At 42.9% G+C, this 26844-nt stretch overlaps 1 protein-coding gene across 1 annotated transcript in view; it reads left to right on the forward strand.

Annotated features, from left to right (window-relative positions):
- The first annotated feature begins 6058 nt into the window (after positions 1-6058).
- The window catches only part of LOC124545099 (poly [ADP-ribose] polymerase), a 107057-nt gene continuing 86271 nt past the window's right edge, over positions 6059-26844 (forward strand). Inside the window, exons 1-3 of the mRNA XM_047123911.1 lie at positions 6059-6241; positions 8526-8667; positions 20384-20559. Of these exons, the coding sequence (XP_046979867.1) occupies positions 6128-6241; positions 8526-8667; positions 20384-20559 (432 nt within the window). The 5' untranslated portion in view covers positions 6059-6127. The remainder of the gene's footprint in view (positions 6242-8525; positions 8668-20383; positions 20560-26844) is intronic.

The raw sequence follows: 26844 nt of genomic DNA on the forward strand, positions 1-26844 counted from the left end.
GGTTTAAGTCAGACCTAGAGAACAGGAAGCAAAGGGTTTCTTCATATGATTTAAATGATTTAAGGGAATTTGTCAGTTCATCTAACTGGAGTACAATTAGATTAGGTTTTCCACAGGGTTTGATCACGGGTCCCCTTCTGTTCTTGATGCATGTGAATGACCTCTCTTCTTATCTGAAACAAGAAGGTAAACCGACACTGTTTGCTGATGATACAAGTATCATTATTAATCCAGTGAAAGAAACTCCAATAAAAATTATACAAATAATGTCTTTGGAAACGTTATTAATTGGTTTTCTGTGAATAGGCTTGCTTCAAACTTTGAAAAAACACAGTGCATCCAATTTTCTGCTGCAAGGAGTACAGTTCCTTCAATAAATATAACACATCAACAGAAGTCAGTAGCCAGGGTGGAGCATACTAAGTATTTGGGTGTACGTATAGATGAGAAAATTAATTGGAAAATCCATATTTTGGGTCTCTTCAATTAGATTCAGCAACTTTTACAATCAGAATAATTGCCAATTTTGAGGATATGTAAATTAGTAAACTAACATACTTTGCATGCTTTCACTCTCTGATGTCATGTGGAATGATGTTTTGGGGTAACTCAACACTTAGGCAAAAAGTATTCACTGCTTAAAAGAAAGTGTTTAGAATAATGTGTGGGGCTCATAGTTGCACGTCTTGTAGTTATCTGTTTAAAGGCTTAGGAATTCTTGCAACAGCCTTGCAGTAGATGTACTAAGTAATGAATGTGTTCTCAATAACATGGACCAGTTTAAAAACAGCAGTGACATTCATGATTATAATATCAGAAGAAAGAAAAACGTACACTATCCTCTATTTAACCGAACTTTGGCACAGAAAGGAGTAAAAGATGCAGCTTTAAAACATTTTGATAAATCACCAGATGAAATAAAATGTCTGACAGACAGCAGTAATAGTTTCAAAATTAAATTGAAATCATATCTCCTTGACAACTCCTTCTATACCACAGATGAATTCTTGAATAGGAATAAATTAATCAATAGGTGTAATACATACATTTTGTGGCATTTAAGGGAATGGGGTAGGTAATAAAAATAAAAGCTCTTGATTCATGTGTGCATTTCTTATGCACTTAACACATTCCACAACATAATGGTTACCGTGAGACTGATCAATGGAACATGTATCTAAGTAACTAACTAATTCCATTGCAGATGCATTCATGTTTGTACAACTATAAGCTGTTATAGAGTATATGTGGGAATAAATATCTTGTTTTCTATGTTATCCACATACCTGGTGACTCCGACCGACTATGACAAATGCAAGTTCCACAACATTGACGCTTGTAAAATCCCTGCCAGTTGTGGCGTGATTGTTCCCACATGAGAATGAACGAGTCACCAGTCACAAATGAACCGGCAGCCGCAATGCAACTAACAGTGTGACGATACAATCCCCACCATTCTGGTAACATAATCCTCTATTATGGTTTGCCCAGCTATAAAGTCAGTTCGTCCTTGCACATATATCGGCAGACGAGACTAAATATATGCAATGTGGCTGCAACGCTCACGGAGGATCTAGCAGCGGAACTCCAGGGTATTCTAACCATGCTGCTGGATACCAAACGGTGTGCATCGATTAAAAACGCATTGATCACAAGCTTGTTGCAGCGAGAAGCAACACGGCCAAAGAAGCTTTTGTGCACTGAAAAGCTCAGATATCGCACTCTGTCACAACTTCTAACGCTGATGACCTCGATGTTGAGCGCCCATAAACCCCAACACACACACAACTTCTAAGACGTTTATGCACATTGGCAAGTAATACTGTAAGTGATTAAGTGCGACGGAACATATGGTTGTCGTGATTGCCTGCAGACAAAATGGTTCAAATGGCTCTGCGCACTATGGGACTTAACTTCTGAGGTCATCAGTCCCATATAACTTAGAACTACTTAGATCTAACTAACCTAAGGACATCACACACATCAATGCCCGAGGCAGGATTCGATCCTGCGACCGTAGCGGTCACGTGGTTCCAGACTGTAGCGCCTAGAACCGCTCGGCCACTCCGGCCGCCGCCGGCAGACACCCAAAAAATCTTCACAGTGTGTGTGGGCGATTTAAAGACACTGACACAAGCGGCTTATAGGACAGTTGAAATGTATTCTGTGTCAAGTATCTCAGCATTTACTCTACGACGCGACACTAGCATTCATGCAATCGCAATTGGCACAACTGACCACACAAATATTACAAACAACGCACAACCGTCAACGCCCACGCCACCGACAATCATGAGGTCGTAATCGATCGCCGTCTGCACAGAACCTATATTGATACCACTGGACGTTTGGGACTGATGTGCGAAAGTGTACGCCACATTGCAAGTGGAAGCACGAATCACACAACGTTGCAGCAAAAACAACAACTTGTACTGCAAACAAGCACCGACTTTTTTTGTGACGAACCACAATATAAAATACCTGGTCGATGCAGCGGCTATGCAACTGCCTTTGGCTCACGCAGCCTACACCTTCCACAGCCTCTCAACAACTGCCTCTGTTTGCGACTCTCAGCGCCACTGGGCATTGTCGCCCTCCAAAGAACAACCACTTACAGATACTACACACCAGTACCCTCACAAAGGTTTCAGTCCATTTCTTTATGAAACATCACAAATTTCCTGACAAGATAAGATAAATTCCAGTTATTAATCAGTCTAATTCTACCCACAGTACTTTTATCACATCAGGCTGCAGCCATATTGGAATGCATCTTATTGTAAAATATTAAATACGGTACCTGTGTATATAAGAATGAACTTTATGAATGAAAAAGAGGGCTAATAATTTAGTATGCCCATGTCATACAGGTCAGCTACTGCTTCTTTGCTTCAATTAATCTATGGTAATTTATTATTGAATTATAATTTTTAACAAAAGAAATAACGAAATGAAACAATTTATAGCAAATAAGGAACAGTAACCAACTGTTACTAATCACAAAAAGCACAACAAAACGAAATATGGAGACACGAGCATGGCTGCATATCGAGTGGAAATGAGCTTAGGGGTCATGTTATCAACAATGAACGAATGACTTCAGATGTCAAAACTTTCTTCCCAAGAAACTTGGTGCCATGATGTGACATGATGAGATGGAATGGTCAGTGTGGGTGGTACCATTTGAAATACATTGCAGGAAGTTTTGACGGGACATGACATGATGTGACGGACATTGTGAATTGCCTTTACACATTCCATATTGTGGCAGTTTTAAGCTGTATTGATATAGTTGCTCTTTGGTTTACATTTCTGTTAGTTATTCCATGCATTTGTGGTAGTCACCAGAAGAACACCTGTGAATGCACAGTGAAATGCAGTATTATTCTGTGGTGACGAGCACATGGACAATCTGTTTTATTCTTTGATTTTTATTAATATTCTTTGTATTGCCTTAAATGTTTCAGCTGATTGGTGTTCGAGCTTAAGGAAATAAAAAGTTATTGCCTGACTACTTCATTGTATCTCTATAGCAGACAAAGACAACCTGTAGTTTGCTATAGTGCTGACCATGTATATCAAATTTGGAGTCTAAGAAATTGCACAAACTGCACCTAAAGACTGTTTGCCAACACATTGATCCATAGGGCATTTTGGTCAATGAATCAAAGTATTTAGTTCAACAATATCAGATGCCAGTCTTGGGATACTCAATGACAGCAATCGGCATCAGCCCAGTGCAAGATAAACTTGTCATTATCAAAGAGACAGCTCGCCCTGTTGATTATCACTAACTATGCTGGTTCCTTGGACAAGTTAATTTCCGTAGACAACATCTGCCTAATGCTGAGCCCATCCAGGTACCTTTGACGTCAGCACTAGCCAGCAAGGGTGCAGTGGGCAAATGACCTTTGCAGTTGATACCAGAGATGTTGATGGCATTCGAGAAGACCAAGGCATGTCTATGTCAGACAGTCTTGTTGGCACACCCAGTTCCTCAGGAGAGACTGGCAAATTGTACTGAATGCTAGCCAGCAAGCCATTGGCGCAGCTATACACCAGCATGTTGAAGGCCACTGGCAGCCCCTGGGCTACTTCTCCCATAAGCTTACATCGTCACAAGTTAAATGGAGCGCTTACGGTAGGGAATTGTTGGCAATTTATGAAACTGTCAGACATTTCCAGCCACAAATGGAAAACTCGCCATTCATGGTTTTCACAAACCAAAAGCTACTTACTTTCGCCTTCTTTAATAACAAGGATGGCTGTTCACTACTACAATTTAGACAACTTCAATTCATCGACCAATTCACGACAGACCTGCAGCATATAAAAGGAGATGAGAACGTCATTGACCAATAAAACCCCTTGGTGAACGTTTGCGAGTTTGCTGCGATGTATCACAGGGAAAACCTAGACCTTATGCACCTAAGAAATTGCGACAGGAATTATTTGGCAGCATACATGGACTGGCTCATCTGGGAATCACACTGATGATGGACAGATTCATGTGGCCCAATATAAAGAAGGATTGCCGTAGTTGGGCAAAAACGTGCTTAGGTTGTCAGAGGGCCAAGGTTAGACTGCTCGTGCAAAAAGTGGTAGGAGACTTCCCACTTATGACACAATGTTTCACATATGTGCACGTTGATATCGTGGAACCTCTATTGCCATTGGAAGGATACTGTTACCTCCTCACTGCAGTGGACCGCTTCACCAATTGGACAGAGGCGAGTGCATTATGGGACATTTCTGCGGATACTTCTTTCGTCATGGATTGCACATTTCAGCTGCCCTTTACATGTCACTGCAGACCAGGGGCGTCAATTTGAATCGACTTTTTCTCGGAATTGGCCAACCTCTGCAGTTTCCACCATCAACATACCATGGCTTACCACCCATCAAGTAATGGAATGGTGGAACACTGGCATAGAACGTTGAAAGTCTCGTTAATGTGCCACAAACAGTCTTAGCCGTCAGCTTTGCCACTGCTTTTGTTACACCTTCGCACAGTATTAAAAGCAGATTTAGGAACATACACTGCAGGATTGGGTTATGGTGAACCCTTAAGACTGCCACAGAATTCTTCACTGATCAAACCTGGGCACGACAGACCGAATTGCCTTATGTAGTGCAAACTGTGCACGAGCATACGGCCAGATTTCGCCCATTCGCTGTTTCGAGACATGGGGCGGTAACTATGTCCGTACACAAAGATCTACAGTCATGTACACACGTGATGCTATGGACAGATGCTATAAAGTCACTGCTGCAGCCCCCATATTCTGGGCCCTACATGGTTCTCTCCCAGGACGAACATACCATGCATACAGATCAAAATGGGAAGACCCTGATAGTATTGTTGGTAAGGGTTAAACCTGCGCATATATTTCCGACCGAAGAGGATGTACACGCAGAACACGCAGTGTCACCTTCCACACTACTGGACACGCATGACGCTGTCTCGGGGCCACAAGAAGAAGTAGTACCGTCACTGACAATTCTGGAGGATGAAGAAGTTCAAGCAATGCCTTCCGTAGACACGAAAGCTGGACGTCGTGTGAAATATAAATATCCCTAATTCCTGGAGCTCCGCTCTACCGGGGCTGTGTTGGAGTCGCCAGAAGAACATCTTTGAATACACAATGAAACGCAGCATTATCCTCTGGTGACAAGCGCACGGACAATCTGCTTTACCCTTTGATTTTTATTACTATTTTTGTATTGACTTAGATTTTTCAGTTGATTGTTCTTCAAGCTTAAGGAAATAAAAAGTTATTGCCTGACTACTTCGTTGTATCTTTTTAGCAGACGGATATAAGCTGTAGTTGGCTAAACATGCATGTTTTAGCAACTGTAATCTGTTGTCGAACACATGTGAGAGTTAGTATCTTGTTTTCCCCGTTACCCACAACAGCAACTGGCACCGCCGGTATTAATAGCGCCGATAATAAACGCATGAGTTGCTGACCAAGGATTCTAATTATCTGTGTGTACATAAATCTTTGACTTCCACATTGAGGGAAGATTCATCTCTTTATTAGGTTCTGAGGGTTTTTTGAACATTGAGTGTAGCCCGCCGGTAGTAAGTCTTGTTAGAACTTAGAAATTAGCTTACCTAAATAAAATGGGTGATGAACTTCCATATCGTGCTGAATACGCCAAAAGTGGTCGTGCGTCCTGCAAGGGATGCAAATCACCGATAGCAAAAGATACACTGCGGCTTGCCGTAATGGTGCAGGTAAGGAGTTGCAATGCGGTGTAAACTGTTTCGCGCCGTTAAATTAATCGCAAATTTTAATTTTCTGCGGTTTGACAAGACCTATTCTAGCCTTGCCCGTAAAGTATAAGCAATTTTGATAGATCTTAAAAGTGTTTGGATGGCGTGTACGTCTCACAAATGCTGGTTGATAACACTCAAAACGACTAATGGCAATTGCTGTATACAGTAGCGAGTGTAAATAGACTCAGCGTAAGACATATGACGTGTAATTTACACTTTTAGAATCGATCTAGTGATAAGATACTACCGGCAGACTATGCTTAACAGAGACTGTCTAATTTATGCTGGCTTTCTTGATTTACCCGTGTTTCATAACGCAGGTAAGACTTCCACATTTTTTGTGCGTAATGCTACCTGCCCTCGAAGTTAAGTTGATTTTAGGTAGCCTACAGCAAAAAAAAGAAGAGCCAGGCCGGAAATTCGGGCTATCAGTAAAGCAGTTGCGTTGTTTTCAAAGGAAGCATTTGATATGTGTAGCCAATTGCGATTTGTGGCTTTGTCATTGAAAATTAACTGAATGACAATAATTGGCATCGTAAAACGGATTCTTTTACAATTGTGCCCATAATAATCCAGTTTCATTAGTACAAATAGAAAGTAAATAGATTTATAGCTGACCATGGAAGTGTTGCATATGCCTGCCTTTCATAACCATTATCATTAACGATGTCGATTTATGGCACATAAATAGATAGCCGTCTAAACTCCATTGCTTTTTTGCCCTACCGGGATTTCTTTTTCATTATTGTTCTTATACTTTTTTTACTTATTTTGGTCTCATTGTAAGCCCTTTTAGGTTACCCTAAGTCTCATTTTTTATGTTCTCATGGGCCCTGAACCATTTATTTTTATTTAGATTGTTGATAGGGTAAATCCAACTATTATTGCATGTGCTAAGCTTCATTTTAAAGTTTCTACAGACTAGTGTTATTATATCTGTAGAGCAAGTGCCACATTTCTGAAGTAACGTTAGGTGCTTTCAGTATCTTCTTCTCATGTGTGCAGTGAAACTAGCATTATTGATGTTAGTAAGAGTAGGCCCTACTCCATTATGGTGGATTTTGTTTTAGAATTTCAAACTGTGGATAGTGACAACTATTTTGTTGGTTGGAAATTTGCCACACAAGTTATGAGCGAATGAAATTCTTGGACAGACTGTAATCAAGTTATTGCAGTTTGTGGGGTGAATAATTTCATTACTAGACTTAAAGGAAAAAGGACCCTTTTTAACAATCATAACAGGGCAAAATCATGTGCAAAGAAGTAAACAATTGTATTTTAGTTGGAAGTGGTAAAGATGTATACACACACTCACACTCACACACACACACACACACACACACACACACACACACACACTAATAAGATTTTGTCCTCTTGCAAACAGATATCACAAGATCAATGAATAATACAGAAGTGCCACTATAATGTCTCGCTCCAAAAATAAATTGTAACTAATGGGACAACCAAGGAATATTGGGGGTTTAGAGCTGGACGAGCTAAATATACAACAATAAAAAAAAACACTGCACCACCCCATAACAAGCAATATCCAAAAAAATTTAAAAAACAGCATTCCACTACACCAACAAAACCACACGAATCAGACATTTCTCTTGACTTGTATAGCTCAACCCACAGCTATCAATACCAAAAGACTAACACCTACAACTCCAAAAAGTGGAACCAAATCCCCAACAATTCAAAAACGCAAATATCCCATATTGACTACATCAGTTAAAACCCAACTGACACGTTATAAATATACAACACAAAAAACATCACGGTTTCTATGTAATAAAACCAAAACAAACCTTACTTGCCTACAAAAGACTCCGGCAATACCGCCTAGGTTGGCCACCTCATGCACGCCGACAGTGCTAGATATATATATGTCCTTGGTCTGAGCCGCAGGAACTCTCGTTATTCTCATGTTGTTGCCACAAACGTGACCCTGAAGGTTTTCAGTGATAAGACACAACATTTGCAGAAACTGTGTGACAGACACCGTATTACCACTCGGATCTCAGAACGTAATGATACACACGTGATCTTTACCGTTGGATCCTTACCTTTGTTTGTAATTGTGGTGCTTCTGTTGTGTTATGACCTTAGAGTGTAGTTAGCTCTTGATCCTCCTAATGGTTTATCTGTAACTGATCACTACAGTGGCTGGAGTTCTTTTGTGTGTTACTATATAATCTGTTTCTTTTTCAAGTTTTACCTATTATATATTTTGCAGTCACCAGTGTTTGATGGGAAGCAACCAAACTGGTACCATTTTGCTTGCTTCTTTGTGAAGCAGAGACCAAAATCAATTGGTGACATAGCACACATTGACTCTTTGAGGTGGGAAGATCAAGAAAAAATTAAACAAAAAATTGGTAAGTGCTAAAAGCTATCCATAGAGTATTGTATTCATTGTTTTTTACTATGTGTGCATGATAATAGTGTAAGTCAGGTCTTGCACAACCTTTATGAAGCAGTTGTTTCAAGGGATGCCTTTATCAGCTGTTGTAGTTATATTTTTCTCGTTCTGCAAAAGTTTTTGACTGCAAACTCCACTTGTCAATTTAAAAGCCAACACCATGGAATAAAATGAGTTCACGTGTGCACATTGAGTCAGCTGAAGTTTGCAATATGGCGGTGTTGCGATAAATCATAGGAAAATTGATTGTTTACAGGGGGCATCTTGGAGTATGCAGTGGCAGTCTTTAGTCTGGGATGTTTGTTTCTGTATTGTTTATGAGTATGTTAATAATTCACTGGACTTCTTGAGTACTGTTTGTGAGAATATTTGAAGAGTTTGCGGCAGTTCCTTAGTTATTTTTATGTTTGCAGTTATGGGCAATAGATTCTTTTTCTGTTTTGGAATTATTATTGAGTGTGGTTAGAGATTTTATTTTATGTTTTCTATTATGGATATGACAAAATTCAATGGAAGCATCAGATTCCACCCTCTGCTTTGACCCTTGCATAATGTTGTGTGTGGTGTCACTACGGCACAGTGTTTTTGAGTTGGTTGTGTTTGTAGGTGTCGTGTTGTACTTAGTTTTCTCTGTTGGTGTATCTGGATGTGCGGAGTTAAACATGTGGTATTGCGTTCGTTTGAGTTTTGGTTGTTGTGCTAATGTGGTTTTGAGTTTAGGTAGTTGGTGTGGTGACATGGGTTGTGGAAGTGTTTTCGGTGGTTTACTAAGCTGTCTTTTTTTTTTTTCCCCTGGAATGGAACACAATTTATTACTTTATAGTTAGGAATGGGTATGACAGTGAAGATGTTTTTGTTTTTGGTGTGTGTCTGTATGGGGGGGGGGGGCAGCACTGGCCAACCTAGGTGGTATTGCCAGAGGCTTTTGTTGGTATGTAATTTTTCGTTTGGTTGTATTCTATAGTAATTGTGATGTTTTGTTTGTTGTGTATTTATGGTAGATTGGTTGTGTTAATATAAGGTTTTTGAGTTATTGGGGTTTTGGTTCCACTTTTTGGGGTTGTATATGTTTGGTTTTTTGGTGTCGATAGTTGCAGTTGAGCGGTATAGGTCAATGGAAATGTCAGATTCATGTAGGTTTGTTGGTTTATCAGAATGTTGCAATTTGTTTTTTTATATTAATTTTTTTGAGACAATGCATTGTTTTTTGTTATTCTGTATTTAGCTTGTCCCTGCTGTAAACCCCCACTTTTCCATGGTTGTCTGTATAGTTTAATTTTCTTTTTGGAGTGAGATGTTATTGTGTAATTTTTGTTTGTGTTTGTTGGCAAGTGTATATAGTGACATCATTGTCGTCATATTGTATATGCTGGCACTAGCTGTTTCCAGCATATTTATGTCGTGGGTCAAAGCACACAGGTGGAATCAGGCACTTCTGTAATGCCATAGTTCCCTGCACGTGACAGTGAGTACAGCATGTTGACCACGATTGAATTCCTAGTTATTCAGTTTAATTGTAAGTGTGAGAACTACTACATTCGTGGACAGGATAGGAGATTGATCAGGGATCCTGACTTGAAAAGGCTGTGGTGGCCATTGAAGAGAGTGTGTTAACAACGTACTTCTGCTGTCACTAGATTTATTTGGTGTCTGAATTTGGTTTGTAAATATTTTATGGCTTTTTGTCATATGTATGGCATATACGTTTATGTACATAATTGTGGGTTTCTTGGTGCATAATTGCTCGCAGGATACCACCCCTCTTTCACCCATGACATAGTTGCACTGTGCTGCTGCATGTTGTGTGATGTCATCGAGCCGTGTTGTTTTGGAGTGGAAGTGAAATGTTGTAGAGGGCGCAGGTTATGAAGAGATTGTGTGCTCTAGCAGTTTGTGTTGTTTGTATACTTGTCTGGGGCTGCGCTAAGTAGGTTAACCGGAGAGTGGGATACCAGCTTTGTAGTTTGGGGGGGGGGGGGGGCGTTATTGGGATCCAGATCTAGTGGGTGAGCAGTATAGGTTCACTAGAGTTTGGGATACCGTGATCGTATCGTATGTTTGTATGATTTTGTTGGGTTTTATTTTTTGCAGGGGGTTGCTTCGTGGTGTTTCTATTGTTCTCAGTTTATCCCCACCCAAAATCCCATTTTCCATCGTTGCCCCACTCATTGCATCGGGCTTAGCACCTGAATTGATTTGTGTGTTGTTCGTATTTGTGCAAGTATTATGATAGATTTTTTGGTGGTCATATTAGATAGGCTACACTCGAAATGGGTTTTCAGCACAGTGATGTCATTGGTCAAAGTGGACAGTTGATATCCCAGTCTCCAGTAATCCATTGTATAAACGTATCTGCCATTTTGATGTCGCAAGTCAAAGCTGACAGCTCATACCACAATCTTTGGTGTTGCTGTTTTCATATCAGTGTTGTATTATTTCATGTAGTTCAACAAAGATTGTACATGATAAATAAACTCAATTATCTGTCACATAATGCAGTACATTATGTTGTTGACTGAACTGTAGTCTGATTAAAATTGTTTGCTAACTGACGTTTCAAACATTGTAACTTAATTCCTTAAATCGAAGTTCTCAGCATCAGCAGCAAATTGCGGTTCACCATTGCCAGTGTAAACACAGTGACACGTCAGTTCACTTAGTTTTCAAACAGTCTGGTTTACACTCATTGATAGTTATCACACACTATCCGGCAACTCATTTAATTGCTCAAACTTCCTGGCAGATTAAAACTGTGTGCCGGACCGAGACTCGAACTCGGGACCTTTGCCTTTCGCGGGCAAGTGCTCTACCGACTGAGCTACCCAAGAACGACTCACGCCCCATCCTCGCAGCTTTACTTCTGCCAGTTCCTCGCCTCTTACCTTCCTAACTTTACAGAAGCACTCCTGCAAACCTTGCAGAACTAGCACTCCTGAAAGAAAGGATATTGCAGAGACATGGCTTAGCCACAGCCTGGGGAATATTTCCAGAATGAGATTTTCACTCTGCAGCGGAGTGTGTGCTGCAGAGTGAAATTCTCATTCCATTTAATTGCTGCTGGCGATAAGTGCTAGTCTTGTTGTTGTTGTTGTTTTCAGTCCTGAGACTGGTTTGCCGCAGCTCTCCATGCTACTCTATCCTGTGCAAGCTTCATCATCTCCCAGTACTTACTGCAACCTACATCCTCCTGAATCTGCTTAGTGTATTCATCTCTTGGTCTCCCTCTACGATTTTTACCCTCCACGCTGCCCTCCAACGCTGAATTTGTGATCCCTTGATGCCTCAGAACATGTCCTACCAACCGGTCCCTTCCTCTTGTCAAGCTGCTCCACAAAAGTCTCCTCTCCCCAATTCTATTCAATACCTCGTCATTAGTTATGTGGTCTACCCATCTAATCTTCAGCATTCTTCTGTAGCACCACATTTCGAAAGCTGCTATTCTCTTTTTGTCCAAACTATTTATCGTCCATGTTTCACTTTCATACATGGCTACACTCCATACAAATACTTTCAGAAACAACCTCCTGACCCTTACATCTATACTCGATGTTAACAAATTTCTCTTCTTCAGAAACACTTTCCTTGCCATCGCCAGTCTACATTTTATATCCTCTCTACTTCGACCATCATCAGTTATTTTGCTCCCCAAATAGCAAAATTCCTTTACTACTTTAAGCGTCTCATTTCCTAATCTAATTCCCTCAGCATCACCCGACTTAATTCGACTACATTTCATTATCCTTGTTTTGCTTTTGTTGATGTTCATCTTATACACTCCTTTCAAGACACTATCCATTCCATTCAACTGCTCTTCCAAGTCCTTTGCTGTCTCTGACAGAATTACAATGCCATCGGCGAACCTTAAAGTTTGTATTTCTTCTCCATGGATTTTAATACCTACTCCGAATTTTTCTTTTGTTTCCTTTACTGCTTGCTCAATATACAGATTGAATAACATCGGGGAGAGACTACAACCCTGTCTCACTCCCTTCCCAACCACTGCTACCCTTTCATGTCCCTCGACTCTTATAACTGCCATCTGCTTTCTGTACAAATTGTAAATGGCCTTTCGCTCCCTGTCTTTTACCCCTTTACCCCTGCCACCTTTGGAGTTTGAAAGAGATTATTCCAGTCAACATTGTCAAAAGCTTTCTCTAAGTCTACAAATGCTAGAAATGTAGGTTTGTCTTCCCTTAATCTAGCTTCTAAGATAAGTCGTAGGGTCAATATTGCCTCACGTGTTCCAACATTTCTGCTGAATCCAAACTGATCCTCGCCGAGGTGGGCTTCTACCAGTTTTTCCATTCGTCTGTAAAGAATTTGTGCTAGTATTTTGCAGCTGTGACTGATTAAACTGATAGTTTGGTAATTTTCACATCTGTCAACACCTGCTTTCTTTGGGATTGGAATTATTATATTCTTCTTGAAGTCTGAGGATATTTCGCCTGTCTCATACATCTTGCTCACCAGACTGTAGAGTTTTGTGAGGAATGGCTCTCCGAAGCATGTCGGTAGTTCTAATGGTCTTGTTTCGACTAAGGTCTTTCAGTGCTCTGTCAAACTCTTCACACCAGTATCATATCTCCCATTTCATCTTCATCTACATCCTCTTCCATTTCCATAATATTGTCCTCAAGTACATCGCCCTTGTATAGACCATCTATACACTCCTTCCACCTTTCTGCTTTCCCTTCTTTGCTTGGAACTGGGGTTCCATCTGAGCTCTTGATATTCATACAAGTGGCTCTCTTTTCTCCAAAGGTCTCTTTAATTTTCCTGTAGGCGGTATCTATCTTAACCCTAGTGAGATAAGCCTCGACATCCTTACATTTGTCCTCTAGCCATCCCCGCTTAGCCATTTTGCACTTACTGTCGATATCATTTTTGAGACTTTTGTGTTCCTTTTTGCCTGCTTCATTTACTGCGTTTTTATATTTTCTCCTTTCATCAATTAAATTCAATATTTCTTCTGTTACCCAAGGTTTTCTACTAGCCCTCGTCTTTTTACCTACTTGATCCTCTGCTGCCTTCACTACTTCATTCCTCATAGCTACCTATTCTTCTTCTACTGTAATTCTTTCCCCCAATCCTGACAATTGTTCCCTTATGCTCTCCCTGAAACTCTGTACAACCTCTGATTTAGTCAGTTTATCCTGGTCCCATCTCCTTAAATTCCCACCTTTTTGCAGTTTCTTCTGTTTTAATCTACAGTTCATAACCAATAGATTGTGGTCAGTCCACATCTGCCCTTGGAAATGTCTTACAATTTAAATGATTAAGTTATGCTCTGTGCAAAATTCTACCAGATGGCTTCCTCTTTCATTTCTCTCCCCCAATCCATATTCACCCACTATGTTTCCTTCACTCCCTTTTCCTACTCTCGAATTCCAGTCATCCATGACTATTAAATTTTCGTCTCCCTTCACTGCCTGAATAATTTCTTTTATCTCATCATACATTTCTTCAATTTCTTCGTTTTCTGCGGAGCTAGTTGGCGTATAAGCTTGTACTACTACAGTAGGCGTGGGCTTTGTGTCTATCTTGGCCACAATAATGCATTCACTATGCTGTTTGTAGTAGCTTACCCACACTCTTATTTCTTTATTCATAATTAAACCTACTCCTGCCTTACCCCTTTGTATTTATAACCCTGTATTCACCTGACCAAAAGTCTTGTTCCTCCTGCCACCGAACTTCACAAATTCCCACTATTTCTAACTTTAGCCTATCCATTTCCCTTTTTAAATTTTCTCACCTACCTGCCCGATTAAGGGATCTGACATTCCACGCTCCGATCCGTAGAACGCCAGTTTTCTTTCTCCTGATAATGACGTCCTCCTGAGTAGTCCCCATACAGAGATCCGAATGGGGGACTATTTTACCTCCGGAATATTTTACCCAAGAGGACGCCATCATCATTTAACCATACAGTGAAGCTGCATGCCCTCGGGAAAAATTACGGCTGTAGTTTCCCCTTGCTTTCAGCCCTTCGCAGTACCAGCAAAGCAAGGCCGTTTTGGTTAGTGTTGCAAGGCCAGATTAGTCAATCATTCAGACTCTTGCCCCTGTAACTACCGAAAAGGCTGCTGTCCCTCATCAGGAACCACATGTTTGTCTGGCCTCTCAACAGATACCCCTCCGTTGTGTTTGCACCTACGGTACGGCCATCTGTATCACTGAGGCACGCAAGCCTCCCCGCCAACGGCAAGGTCCATGGTTCATGGGGGTAGGTTCATGCCAGTCCTGAGGATTCATAATTGTTCTCATTAGTGCTTTCTGTTACTGTGCCATCCTGTCTATAATAAATTGCTGCATTATGGTGTGGAATATTGTACTTATTTCCACTTTTGGCAACTTTCCCTAAAACCAATTCAGAATCTTAAGGCAAATAACTTTTACGTTTAGGAATGCCATGCTTTATGTAAATTTTTCTGTCTTTTCTCATAAAGAAAAATGTCAGTGTGGCAAAGGAAAAAATTATAGTTATCTGTTTTTGTTTCAAGAAAATTGTTTAAGAGTTTGTATTACATAGGTTTTTAACGAACTTACAAGTCGCCATTTGTGTTCCGAAATATTCCCCCGCCCCCTTACCCGACAATCTATTATATGGGTGCCCTTGGTGTACAATATTTTTTAATGCATGCTCATAGCAGTTCCCGTTTTTGTTGGATTGCCATCATTTATGTGTGACAGATTGATGACACTTTCCTCTTTGTTTTATCTCACATTATGAAACAGAGCATAAATTTTCACCCTTTGTAATTGTTCTCGGCAGATGTGTGTTCAGCAAACTACAAATGCTGAGTTACTCTTGTGTGGTTAATTTAATATCAAAAGACTGGATGTTTCAGTATGTAGGCTAGACTCCTGGGCAGGTGCTGATCCAGTTGCACTAGTGCACTGCAAGCATATAAATGTTACTGTGATTCCACTTCTTCTGTAGCAGCTGTGGTTGAGTGGTCAGATCAAGTTTCTGCTTTAATTTCTTGATCCAGCAGAGGATACATTGTCGATCTAGAATAATTGCCAAACGTTGATGCTTGTAGTACTGATTTGCATTCCGATGTGGTTTTTGCCCCAACCTCGCCCAGTGTATCCCTCTTTCCTTTGTAAGGAAGGAACTAATAATTCTGAAAGTTAGGAGAGTTTTAGCATTTTTGTATTTCAGCATGTAACAGTCTCCTTCACCTTCATCGACCTCAGATTCTCTGTTCTTGAAGTCTCCTATCTTGATTGCTGGACTATGCTGAAAATTGGCTTTAGAAAAGACAGTGGAAATAATGTATACTACACTGTTGTTGAATTTAAGTAGGTTTCCCCACTTTTATTAGTACTATAAATGCCATGATAGCCAGTTTTCAAAGTTTGCAATACACAATCTGTAAAGGCAGAGACACTCACACCTGCTCATCCATATGCATGTTCATAATAGAATAACCCAGTTATTGTGCTGTGACACACTATTCATTGAATGTAACAGTGATAAAATGAAAATTGCATTGCATGTGAAATAGTTCATTGAAATGTTGTACATCTAAACTGTTAAGCCAACGCATTGTGTGTGTGTGTGTGTGTGTGTGTGTGTGTGTGTGTGTGTGTGTGTATTTGGGGTTATCGGAACACACATTTGTGTGTATTTGATACTTGTTAATGTTACTAGAGTTAATTACTCTCGCAGATATTGTTGTTGCCAACTTTCTACATTGTCTTAAGCGAACTGACAGATTTTGACGTCGTGTTAGATAGGCACAGACTTAGTTTTGGGGAGGGTTAGGCCATTTAAGGACTAGTGTAAAGATATTCAGTTTCCCTCTGCAGCATTCTTCGTCTTGCGTCTTTTCTGTCTTGCATTATCCTCATTGAAAAATTTTGCTGTTCTTTGGTATTCTACCTTCCACATTGCCATTTCCATGGTCAAACTAATGGCTGTTTCCAGTATCCCCAACTTATTTTCCATATCTCCTTCCTTCCATGTGTTCTTTCTTGTTTCAGTAATCTCTTCTGATTTCTTCTTGTGTTCATGCTTTTCTTTAATTCAGAGATTTTCTACCTTGTTTCACTTTTCCCTGCTCTTTCTTGCTGTATTTATGTTCCATCTGTATCTGACCCACACCAAGTAATGAGCTGTTTCTCTGTCTGCCTCTTGACAGCTAATAACCGATGCGTGCCATGCATATGTGATCACATGGTTTTCCTGGTTTCTTGTAACTGTCTGGGAGTTACCAAGTACACTTCTTTATATCTTTCCTGGGATGCCATGTGCTTATCATTGTCCTTTACTTACCATTGGTCAAGTCCATCACCCTTACTCCATTATCATTACTGACTAGATGCTGGGTTTCTTTTCCTACCAGCTGGTTATAATTGAAGTGCAGGTACTCATAGAGGTGCAGTGTGGGTTGTAATTAACATATGACAGTGGTAGCTGTTCTAATGTGGAACCAGTTTTCGCTGGAAAAAAATTACTTCCTATTTTCGTCACCAGGTGAAAAGCTGGTGTGGTCAGTGCAAGAAAGACTTACAGAAATGTTTCCATATGTAATGGATTAGGAATGGGACATTGGCAGAAAAGGTCAAACAAGTGAGAAAGGCATAATACTGGTGTTAATATTAACTGCCACCTACCCAGGTTGTTCAATATGAGCACTGGAGACGTCGATAAGATGCTGTGCAGCAACAGATTCACAGCTAGTGGCTAAAATTCAAACTTCTCTCTCTCTCTCTCTCTCTCTCTCTCTCTCTTCAAATGTTAATTGGTTTTGCATTAACAATATCTACCAAGTTTTGCTGCCATATGATAATTACATGCCCACATTGGACTTCTGTGAGTAGCTGCACTTTAATTATAACCACACAATATTATGTTCTTGTGCATTTCTTGTTTACCAAGTTTTGCTTTCAGATCCCCAGGGATCAATTTTGCATCAAGCCTATGAACTTCGCATATTTTCTCTCCAGTTTGGAGTAAAAGGCATCCTTCTTCCCTCAATATGATTCCTCTGATTGGCATAGATGCACATCATTGTAACATTGAAAAATTTTCCCTAAATATCAAAGAATACAACATGTCACTTGACTGCTTTGAAGCTAATTATATTTACCTTCATTGAGCTGTGTATAAGAAAGTTGGTACCACGATGGCCTGTATCCCAATGCAACCATTCATTATCCCTTACAAGCAATATGGCAAAGGTATGGTGTCTTTTTTAGCCCTTTTTCCATGTGTCTGTTTTCCAGCTGTCTTCTCTTATGTCTATTGGGACTGACATATACCGTATTTACTCGACTCTTAGCTGCACTTTTTTTCTGTTTTTGCTATCCAAAAAACCACCAGCGGCTTAGAATCGAGTGCAAAGTAAGCGGAAGTTCTGAAAAATGTTGGTAGGTGCTGCCACAACTAACCTCTGCCGTCGAATATATATGTAGCGACACACAGGCATGCTTTGCAGGCACAAAGATAAATACTGGCGACAAAACCTCTGCATCAGCAAATAAATTTTAAAAAAAAGGGTGGATGACGAGGTTTTTTTTTTCTGCCCTGAGTGCATTTTCATACATTATCCAATGAAGTAAACACAAATTCCGTATTGATCATCTTCGAATGTAGCAGCACTTCAATGTACTACGAAAATCCGTCTGGCAAGACTGCTCGCGATTTTTGTCAGTGTGGCCAACTCTATGTTCTCAATTTTTTCCCACCTGTGAGAAGAGATGATTGCTAGTAGGAACTTTTATGAATTGTGAATCACATGCAGTATTCTCTTCACCATAAGAATAATACGAATATAAACATTTTGCCATGTATTCTTTCATGTTTGCTGCTATCTCATTTAAATCCGGTCTGCCTAATAAACTACGAAACTAGACTGAGACAACAGCAAATGTGGAAGAATATACATATCATTTTTCTTATCCCTAATAGTGTACAGTCAGAAATGAAGCACAGCAACTGACTAGATTTTTAAATCTAAGATGACTGATTTCTGTGCAGAATGTAATGTACTAAAGAGGTATCTGCAAAGATTTTCAAACGGAGAAAATTTTTCGCTAAACTCTAGTTCAGAACATCTTCTATCATACGCAGTCTATTATTTTGTTCTTGTTGGTCATTATCAAAGAAAGCAGCAGTGTAACAACAAATAGCAGTCCCTTGCCATTGTTTCCCTTATGAGACAATTCCTCTCTCTCTCTCTCTCTCTCTCTCTCTCTCTCTCTCTCTCTCTCTCTCTCTTTTTTTTTTTTTTTTTTTTTTTTTTTTTTTTTTTTTTTTTTTTTTTTAAAAAGCCATGGTAGCGCGCACAAAAGCAAGCCATGCCGCAAGCGGGGACGGGTTGTAAACACTCCTTATCAGTATGCGACAAACAATGCATGACACAGTACAATAATTTTTCAGCTAAGAGTGACTTAAAACACCTATAACAAAGAGAACAGCACTTACCAGATCAAAGAAAAATAAGCAATCAATTCAAACCAGACGAAGCACGTGAAAAAGGAAGGGTACCCGTATAAATACGGACGGAGCACCTGACGCATAACAGTGTAAAGCTTAACTGTTAAACTTAAGACTCGAACCAAACTACTGTAGCTGTATCGTCATTCATTCGACCTAAATTGTCTCTCGTATTATTACAATGGCCCAACTTTGTTTCGATTTGGAGGTGCGGCCTAAAACTTTTCTCTCCCCTTGAATTTAGAGTCTCAAATTATTTGAGGTGCTGCTTAGATTCGGGAATTTTTTTTTTCCCCTTGATTTCGAGTCTCATTTTTCAGGTGCGGCTTAGATTCGAGTAAATACGGTAGTCGTTTTTTACCTCCACTCTGTCTTCATGTTCTATAGTTTTGACTTGGGCGCTTATGACCCCAGTTGTTTTTTGCGCCCTAAAGCAAAACAAAACAAATTTTTCCTTTCCATCATATTTCTTGTAGTGCATTTCTTCTCTAATTTATTTCAGTTTGCAAGTCTCTTTAAGTGGCCGCACATTCCAGGTGGTTGTCATATCCGTTTTATTTCTTGTTAATCTTTTTCTTGGCCTTTTAGTTGGCTTGTAATTTGTATTCTTCTAAGGCCAGTGTGCAGTATCTGCAATAATTCTGTTTTAAGAGGTGGGGTTTGTTAGCTCCACTCCCAAACTCCAGCCTGGAGGGACCAGCATTTTCTCTTGGAGCGTACACCACTAAGATGGTTTGCTTCCCTATACCTATAGCGTTCCTCCCCCTCTCTTGCCCTATGTCAGACACTATTTGTCAGGCTTCTCTGTTGAGCCCTGTTCAGCATGTGTGACCCTGCTGGAAAGGAAAGCAAGACTAGTGGTGGAAGACTGTAGAGAGAAGAGGAAAAGTGCAGATAAATTAAAAGGGTGAAGAAAAGGCAGTAAAAAAGTAGGCAGATAAAGCATTTGGACGAAATGAGGGGTTAAGATAAGATACGAAAGTTCTACGAAAGATCTAGAGAAATGAAGAGGATTCCAATGGATCTAGAATTGGAATCACATAATGACTCGTAGAAGAAACTCCCTGTATACTGAATTTTGTAAAAATCAAAAGGTGTAACGTATAAATGTCAATTGTTTTTAAACTGATCAAAAATTTGTTTGAATTGTATTACAAATGACACACAGTAAGCAAACTGGAAGCTGTAATTTAAAACTAAATAACATTTTCTTGTATTTCAGCTTCTGGTGGTGGAAGCGGTAGCAGTGCTAGTGCAAGTCCTGGTACAGCAAAGTCTGGCAAGGGCAAACCAAGCAAAAGGAAGTCTGCTGTTGGTGGAGAATTCAATGATTTTACTGTGGAGTATGCAAAGTCCAGTAGGGCCACATGTCGAGGTTGTGATACAAAGATTGATAAGGTAAGTAGTGAATATCTTTGGGTCATCTGAAACTGTTTTTCCAGAACCATAAGCAAAAAGGAAATTTAGTTTCCTGGGATTGTTGATTCGAATACATACAGCAACTTGCCAGCAAAAAACCACAAGCTACTCAATGTATTCACAGGGCAAGTTTACAGGACAAGTGGCCACTTGGGGCACCAAGTTGAAGGAGCACCAGAGCCCTTTGTGAATTCCCACCTGCGGATTTGGGGGTTAGAATAGGCCCGAGGTATTCCTGCCTGTTGTAAGAGGCGACTAAAAGGAGTCTCACATGTTTCAGCCTTTTTGTGATGGTCCCCTGTCGGGTTTGACCTCCATTTTTCAAAATTTTTCCCGAAGAGCAAGCCAATTGGGTAAGGGTGCCTTACATGGTGCATAGTGTCCATCATGTGCTGAGACCTCTTGCAACCTTCGTCAACGTGGATCTGCCCTTAAGCTCATTCTCCGGCTGTTGGGCGAGGTCACGCTCCTGGGTGCATTTTCCTCCATCCTCGGTGCAGTATCACTTTCTGTGCTGTCGATGATAATGTACTTCTTAGCTCGTTTGCACCTGATATCCAGCACTGTAGCCAATCTGTTGTGGTGGGGCTGCCATGTACCCTGTTGGTTGTAGCCCCCTGACCACACAGGATCGCTCTGATGATGCCTGCTTCATTAACTACCCATGTTTGTCAAGGAGGAGATGCCCATCACCCTGGGGCATCGGGGCTCCCTGCAGTGGCCATCCTGCAAGGTGGCCTTTACTGCGGCTGGGTGGCTTCTCAGCCAGAGAAGCGTAAGTCTTCTTCGGCTCCTCGTGCGAGGAAGGGATCCCTTAGGTCACTCCCTTCCCAGGTTCCTACCAGTTTCAAAGCTGACACCCGCCAGTGGCTGAAGCAACCACAGGTAGCTGGTCATAGAGCTTCACGGTCCTCCTCAGTCCCTGAGACAGAATCAGTGAATCCCCCAGGGGGTCCACAACTCTTTTGTAGATACGTGCGTGGGGAGCACAGGGCCTCGAGCTATTGCAGCCTTCTTTCTCTCCAGGGCTGCATTTCCTTCCCCTTCCCCTCCTTTCCCCTCCTTGCTCCTTTCCCGTCGCCCACTCCTATCCCTCTCTTGGTGTCCTTGCTTATGTTGGCCTCCGCTATCCTCCTGATTCTGTTGGTTTTACAATCCGGCTTTGTTGCGTAATCATCTCCTCCTTTTGGCATTTCTTGGTCCCCCTCTGGGGTTTGACCTCCATTACAAAATTTCTCCTCCGTAGTGTGAGCCATTTGGGGAAGAGCACCTTACCTAGTGTCTCCTGACGTGCGCCCTCCTATTACATTCCACCTTTTCTTTCACGTCGTTGTCTGATGCTAGGGTGCATAGCCAGCACGGTAGCCAGCCCGTGTGGTGGGGTCGCTATGTACCTTTTTGGTTGAGCCCCCTGAACACACAGGGATCACACTTCTGATACCTGAGCTGTGACCTCCTCATGCATGCCTTGGAGTGGTTGCTCGTCATCCTGGAGCATCGGAACTCCCGGCAATGGCCGCCGTGCCAGACGGCCCTTGCTGTGGCTGGGTGGCGCCCGTGAGGAGAGCCCCTGATCGGAGTGGGTGGTATCACGGCGGACGCTATGCAGATGAAACGCATACGGGTCCAGAACTCTGGCCGTTCTTCTGCGGCCGTGTCTCTGCGTGGAACTGACTCTTCAAGTGCTTCTTCTCTTGCCCCTTCGGCCTTCCCTTCCATGGCTACCCCCTGGGAGGAGGGACAGGCCCGTCGGCTTGGGGCGAAACCTTTACCCCCGTTATCTAGTTTGCACCAGGACTGATGGAGATACTTTCACCAATACCAAACCTTTATTCTTTGTGGAACACATTGAAGACAAGTTTGGCGAAGTGGACTCCCTGAGCAAGATGCGGTCGGGTTCGTTGCTGATAAAAACTGCTTCAGCTGCCCAATCTGCGGCCCTTCATGCCTGTACCCATCTTAGCACAATTCCTGTGTCCATTACCGCCCACCAGTCTCTAAATATGGTACAAGGTGTGATTTTTCACAGGGACCTCATCCTTCAAACTGATGAGGAACTTCGGGACAATATCGGACGGTGGGGTGTTCACTTTGTTTGGCGTGTCCAGAAGGGTCCTAAAGACAATCGCATTGATACGGGTGTCTTTATCCTGGCCTTTGAAGGGGATACCCTCCCTGAGAAAGTTAAGATTATGGTTTATCGATGTGATGTGAAGCCGTACATCCCACCTCCTATGAGGTGAGGTGTTTTAAGTGCTTGCGTTTTGGACACGTCTTCCCACTGTTCACAGGCCCCTCTCTGTGGTGACTGTGGACGTCCACTCCATGAGGGGAGTCCCTGTGTTCCCCCTCCTGTGTGTGTAAATTGTCATGGTAGTCATTCTCCACGTTTACCAGATTGCCCAGTATATAAGAAGGAAAAGAAGATACAGAAGTCCCTCGATCGTTTAACCTACACAGAGGCCCGTAAGAAATATACATGTCTTCACCCTGTGTCCATGACATCTAGTTACACCTCGGTTACATCTTCACCCCTTCCTCTCCCTTCCTTACCCCCATCCCGGACCCCTCTCCTCCCCCCCTCCCCTGCAGCTCCCACACCTTCCCCTCTGGGTGCTGCTCCCCCTCCCCAGCCGGAGAAGTGTCCCACTCATTCGGCATCTGCCGGTCAAGGGCGCCTCTCCCGGGATGCCCCTTCCCAGCACCTTCCAGGCCAAAGGTCTGCTGCCGCGCGACGACCGCGAGAGCTGTGGTCTGTCTGCCCCCAGGTCACCCGGTCTCTTTCTGTTCCTGATCTAGCTGCAGCTGGCTCCTTTATGCCACACAGTCCTCCTCGATCTCAGCCTGAAAAGAAGAAGAAACTCAAGTCCCGGGACAAAGAGCCTCTGGTGTCACCAGAGGTCCCTTCCCCGACTTCACCGCCGGATTCTGACCTGTAGTTCATGGATGTCGCCCCCTCCTTGTCGGTGACGGGTGGGGATCCGGCAGTAGGACTGGCTTTAGCATGTTCAGCCCCCATTTAACTCATCGTTCTGTGGTTCTGCAATGGAATTGTAATGCATACTATCGTCACCTTCCGGAGTTAAAATCCCTTCTTTCGTCTTACTCTGCAGCTTGTGTGGTTCTCCAGGAATCTCATTTTACTGATTCTCACTCACCGACCCTCCGTGGTTTCCGTGTTTTCTGTCAAAATCGGGTCGGACCCCTGCGGGCTTCTGGTGGTGTTTGTACGTTGGTCCGTACAGACATTGCTAGCATGTGGATTCCTCTTCGAACTACATTGGAAGCAGTTGCTGTTAGGGTCCACCTAGACTCTGCGGTCACAGTTTGCAATTCTTATCTCCCTCCTGACAGGACTCTTACACCTGCTGCCTTAACTGCCCTTCTTCAGCAACTTCCTCCTCCCTTCCTTCTCCTTGGGGATTTTAATGCTCATCATCCCTTGTGGGGCAGTGCCTTTCCATCCAGACGAGGTCTTCTCATAGACCAGTTTATTGCAGACCACGACTTGTGCCTTCTTAATGATGTCTCCCCTACTCATTTCAGTGCCGATCATGGTACCTTTTCTGCCATTGATCTTTCTCTTTCTTCTCCCTCTCTCCTCCCTTCATTACACTGGTCGCCACACGACGACCTTTGTGATAGTGACCATTTCCCGTTGATTCTCGCTCCCTCCCCACTCCCCGATGGACAGGTTACCTCATTTGTCTTTCCAACGCGCCGATTGGCCTCTATACACTGCACAGGTCGTGTTTTCTCCCTCTTTGTCGGGTTGTATTGATGACGTCCTACGTGACATGTCAGACGCGATTGTTCGCGCTGCTAACCTTGCTGTCCCGCGCTCATCTGGACCATTTCGTCGCTGGCAAGTCCCATGGTGGAGTACGGCCATTGCCATTGCCATCCGTGATCGCCGTCGAGCTTTGCAACACTTTAAGAGGCACCAATCCGTAGCCAGCCTTACTACCTTTAAACGCCTCTGCGCTAAAGCCCGTTATTTTATCAAACAGAGCAAGCGGATATGTTGGGAACGATTCGTTTCTTCCCTTGGTTCTACTGTCCCTCTGTCACTGGTATGGGCTACATTTCGCTCTCTCCAAGGTTGCCATCGACAGTCCACCCTCACAGGTCTTCACCTCCCAGGTGGCCTTTGTACGGACCCATTAGTTCTTCCAGCACATCTTACGACCCATTTTGCAGTGGCCTCAGCATCATCCTCCTATCCAGCTGCTTTCTTTCACCTGAAACAGTGGGCTGAAGCTTCCACCTTATGTTTTACCCCTTGTGAGTCAGAATCTTACAACGAACCTTTTACTGAATGGGAATTTCTTTCTGCTCTATCTTCTTCTCATGATACGGCCCCTGGCCCAGATTCCATTCATAACCAACTGCTTCAACATCTCAGTGCTCCACAACGGCAACATCATCTTCGGGTGTTTAACCGTATCTGGCTCCCGGGTGACTTCCCTTCTCAGTGGAGGGATAGCATTGTGGTTCCTGTCCTTAAGCCTGGTAAGAACCCCCTATCTGTTGACAGCTATCGGCCAATTAGTTTGACCAATGTTGTTTGTAAGTTACTTGAACGGATGGTAGCCCGTCGGCTCAATTGGGTCCTCGAATCTCGGGATCTATTGTCCCCTTACCAGTGTGGCTTTCGAGAGGGACGGTCTCCAATCGATCATTTACTCCGCTTGGAATCCGCAGTCCGGCAGGCTTTTTCCCAGCGCCGCCGTTTGGTTGCAGTGTTTTTTGACCTTCGCAAGGGCTATGACACGGCCTGGCGCTATCACATCTTACTTCCCCTTCATCAGTGGGGTCTTAGGGTCCCACTCCCAATTTTTATCCGCCAGTTCCTGATCCATCGGTCATTCAGAGTCCGAGTTGGTACTGCTTTTAGTTCGCCACGGACCCAGGAGACGGGCATCCCACAGGGTTCTGTCTTGAGTGTCCTTTTCCTCATTGCTATCGATGGACTTTTGGCCTCTTGTCGGTCCCTTGGTCGCCCCTGCCCTGTATGTGGATGATTTCTGCATTTGGGTTAGTTCCTCCTCGATGGCATCTGCAGAACGGCAGCTCCAGGTAGCTGTACGGCGTGCCTCTGCATGGACCCTCTCACACGGGTTTCAATTCTCTCCTTTAAAATCGCGAGTGGTCCACTTCTGTCGCCGTACTACGATCCACCCTGATCCAGAGCTCTATCTCGCTGCACAAAGATTGCCTGTGGTCCCACAGTTTCGTTTCTTGGGTCTTCTTTTCGACAACAAGCTCACTTGGCTGCCCCATATCAGACTCCTGAAGGTAGGATGTTTCCGTAAACTCAATGTCCTTCGCTTCCTTGCCCACTCCTCTTTGGGGTGCGGACTGTTCCCTCCTCCTCTGTCTTTGTCGTGCTCTAGTTCTGTCTCGCTTGGACTATGGTTGTCAAGTTTATGGTTCAGCTGCTCCTTCCACACTGCACGTGCTGGATCCAGTCCACCATCGTGGTATCCGTTTGGCCACCGGTGCCTTCCCTACTAGCCCTGTTGATAGTCTCCTGGTTGAAGCTGGGATCCCCCCCCCCTTTCTGTTCGGCGGTCCCAGCTTCTGGTGTCTTATGCACTCACTATCCGTTCCTCTCCCGCTCATCCTTCCTATTCTATCCTGTTCCCAGACCATGGACGTCGCCCACCCGACTCCCGCCCTCGGGTGGGTTTACCGGTTGGGCTGCGCCTTGCGTCTCTTTGCCGAGATTTTCAGCTTCCTTCTTTGTCCTGTCTTCCTCGCTCCCTCCCGTCTACCCCTCCTTGGTTAGTTCCTCGGCCTCGAATTCGGATGGATCTCTGCCGAGGTCCGAAAGATTCCATCCCCCCGGTGGTGTTCCGTTCCTTTTTCCGCCAAATTTTATGGGAGTTTCGGGATGCTGTTGTTTTTTACACTGATGGTCTAAATCTACTGATCATGTTGGGTATGCCTTCACGTCCTCTGTTGGAACGGAAAGTCATCTGCTGCCACCTACATGTGGGGTGTTTACTGCGGAATTGATGGCAATTTCCCAGGCCCTTACCTTTATTAAACAGTCCCAACACAACCGCGTTTTGATATGTACGGACTCGATGAGTGGCCTTCTTGCTATTGACCGATGTTTTTCGCGCCATCCCTTGGTCTCTGCCATCCATGACCATATCGCTGATATTCACCGTGCTGCTTGTTCCATTGACTTCCTTTGGGTCCCTGGCCATGTGGGTATCCCGGGTAATGAGCTCGCTGATCGTTTGGCTGGGAGAG

Source organism: Schistocerca americana, chromosome 8 (assembly GCF_021461395.2).
Source record: "Schistocerca americana isolate TAMUIC-IGC-003095 chromosome 8, iqSchAmer2.1, whole genome shotgun sequence".
In the NCBI taxonomy this organism is placed as follows: Eukaryota; Metazoa; Arthropoda; class Insecta; order Orthoptera; family Acrididae; genus Schistocerca; species Schistocerca americana.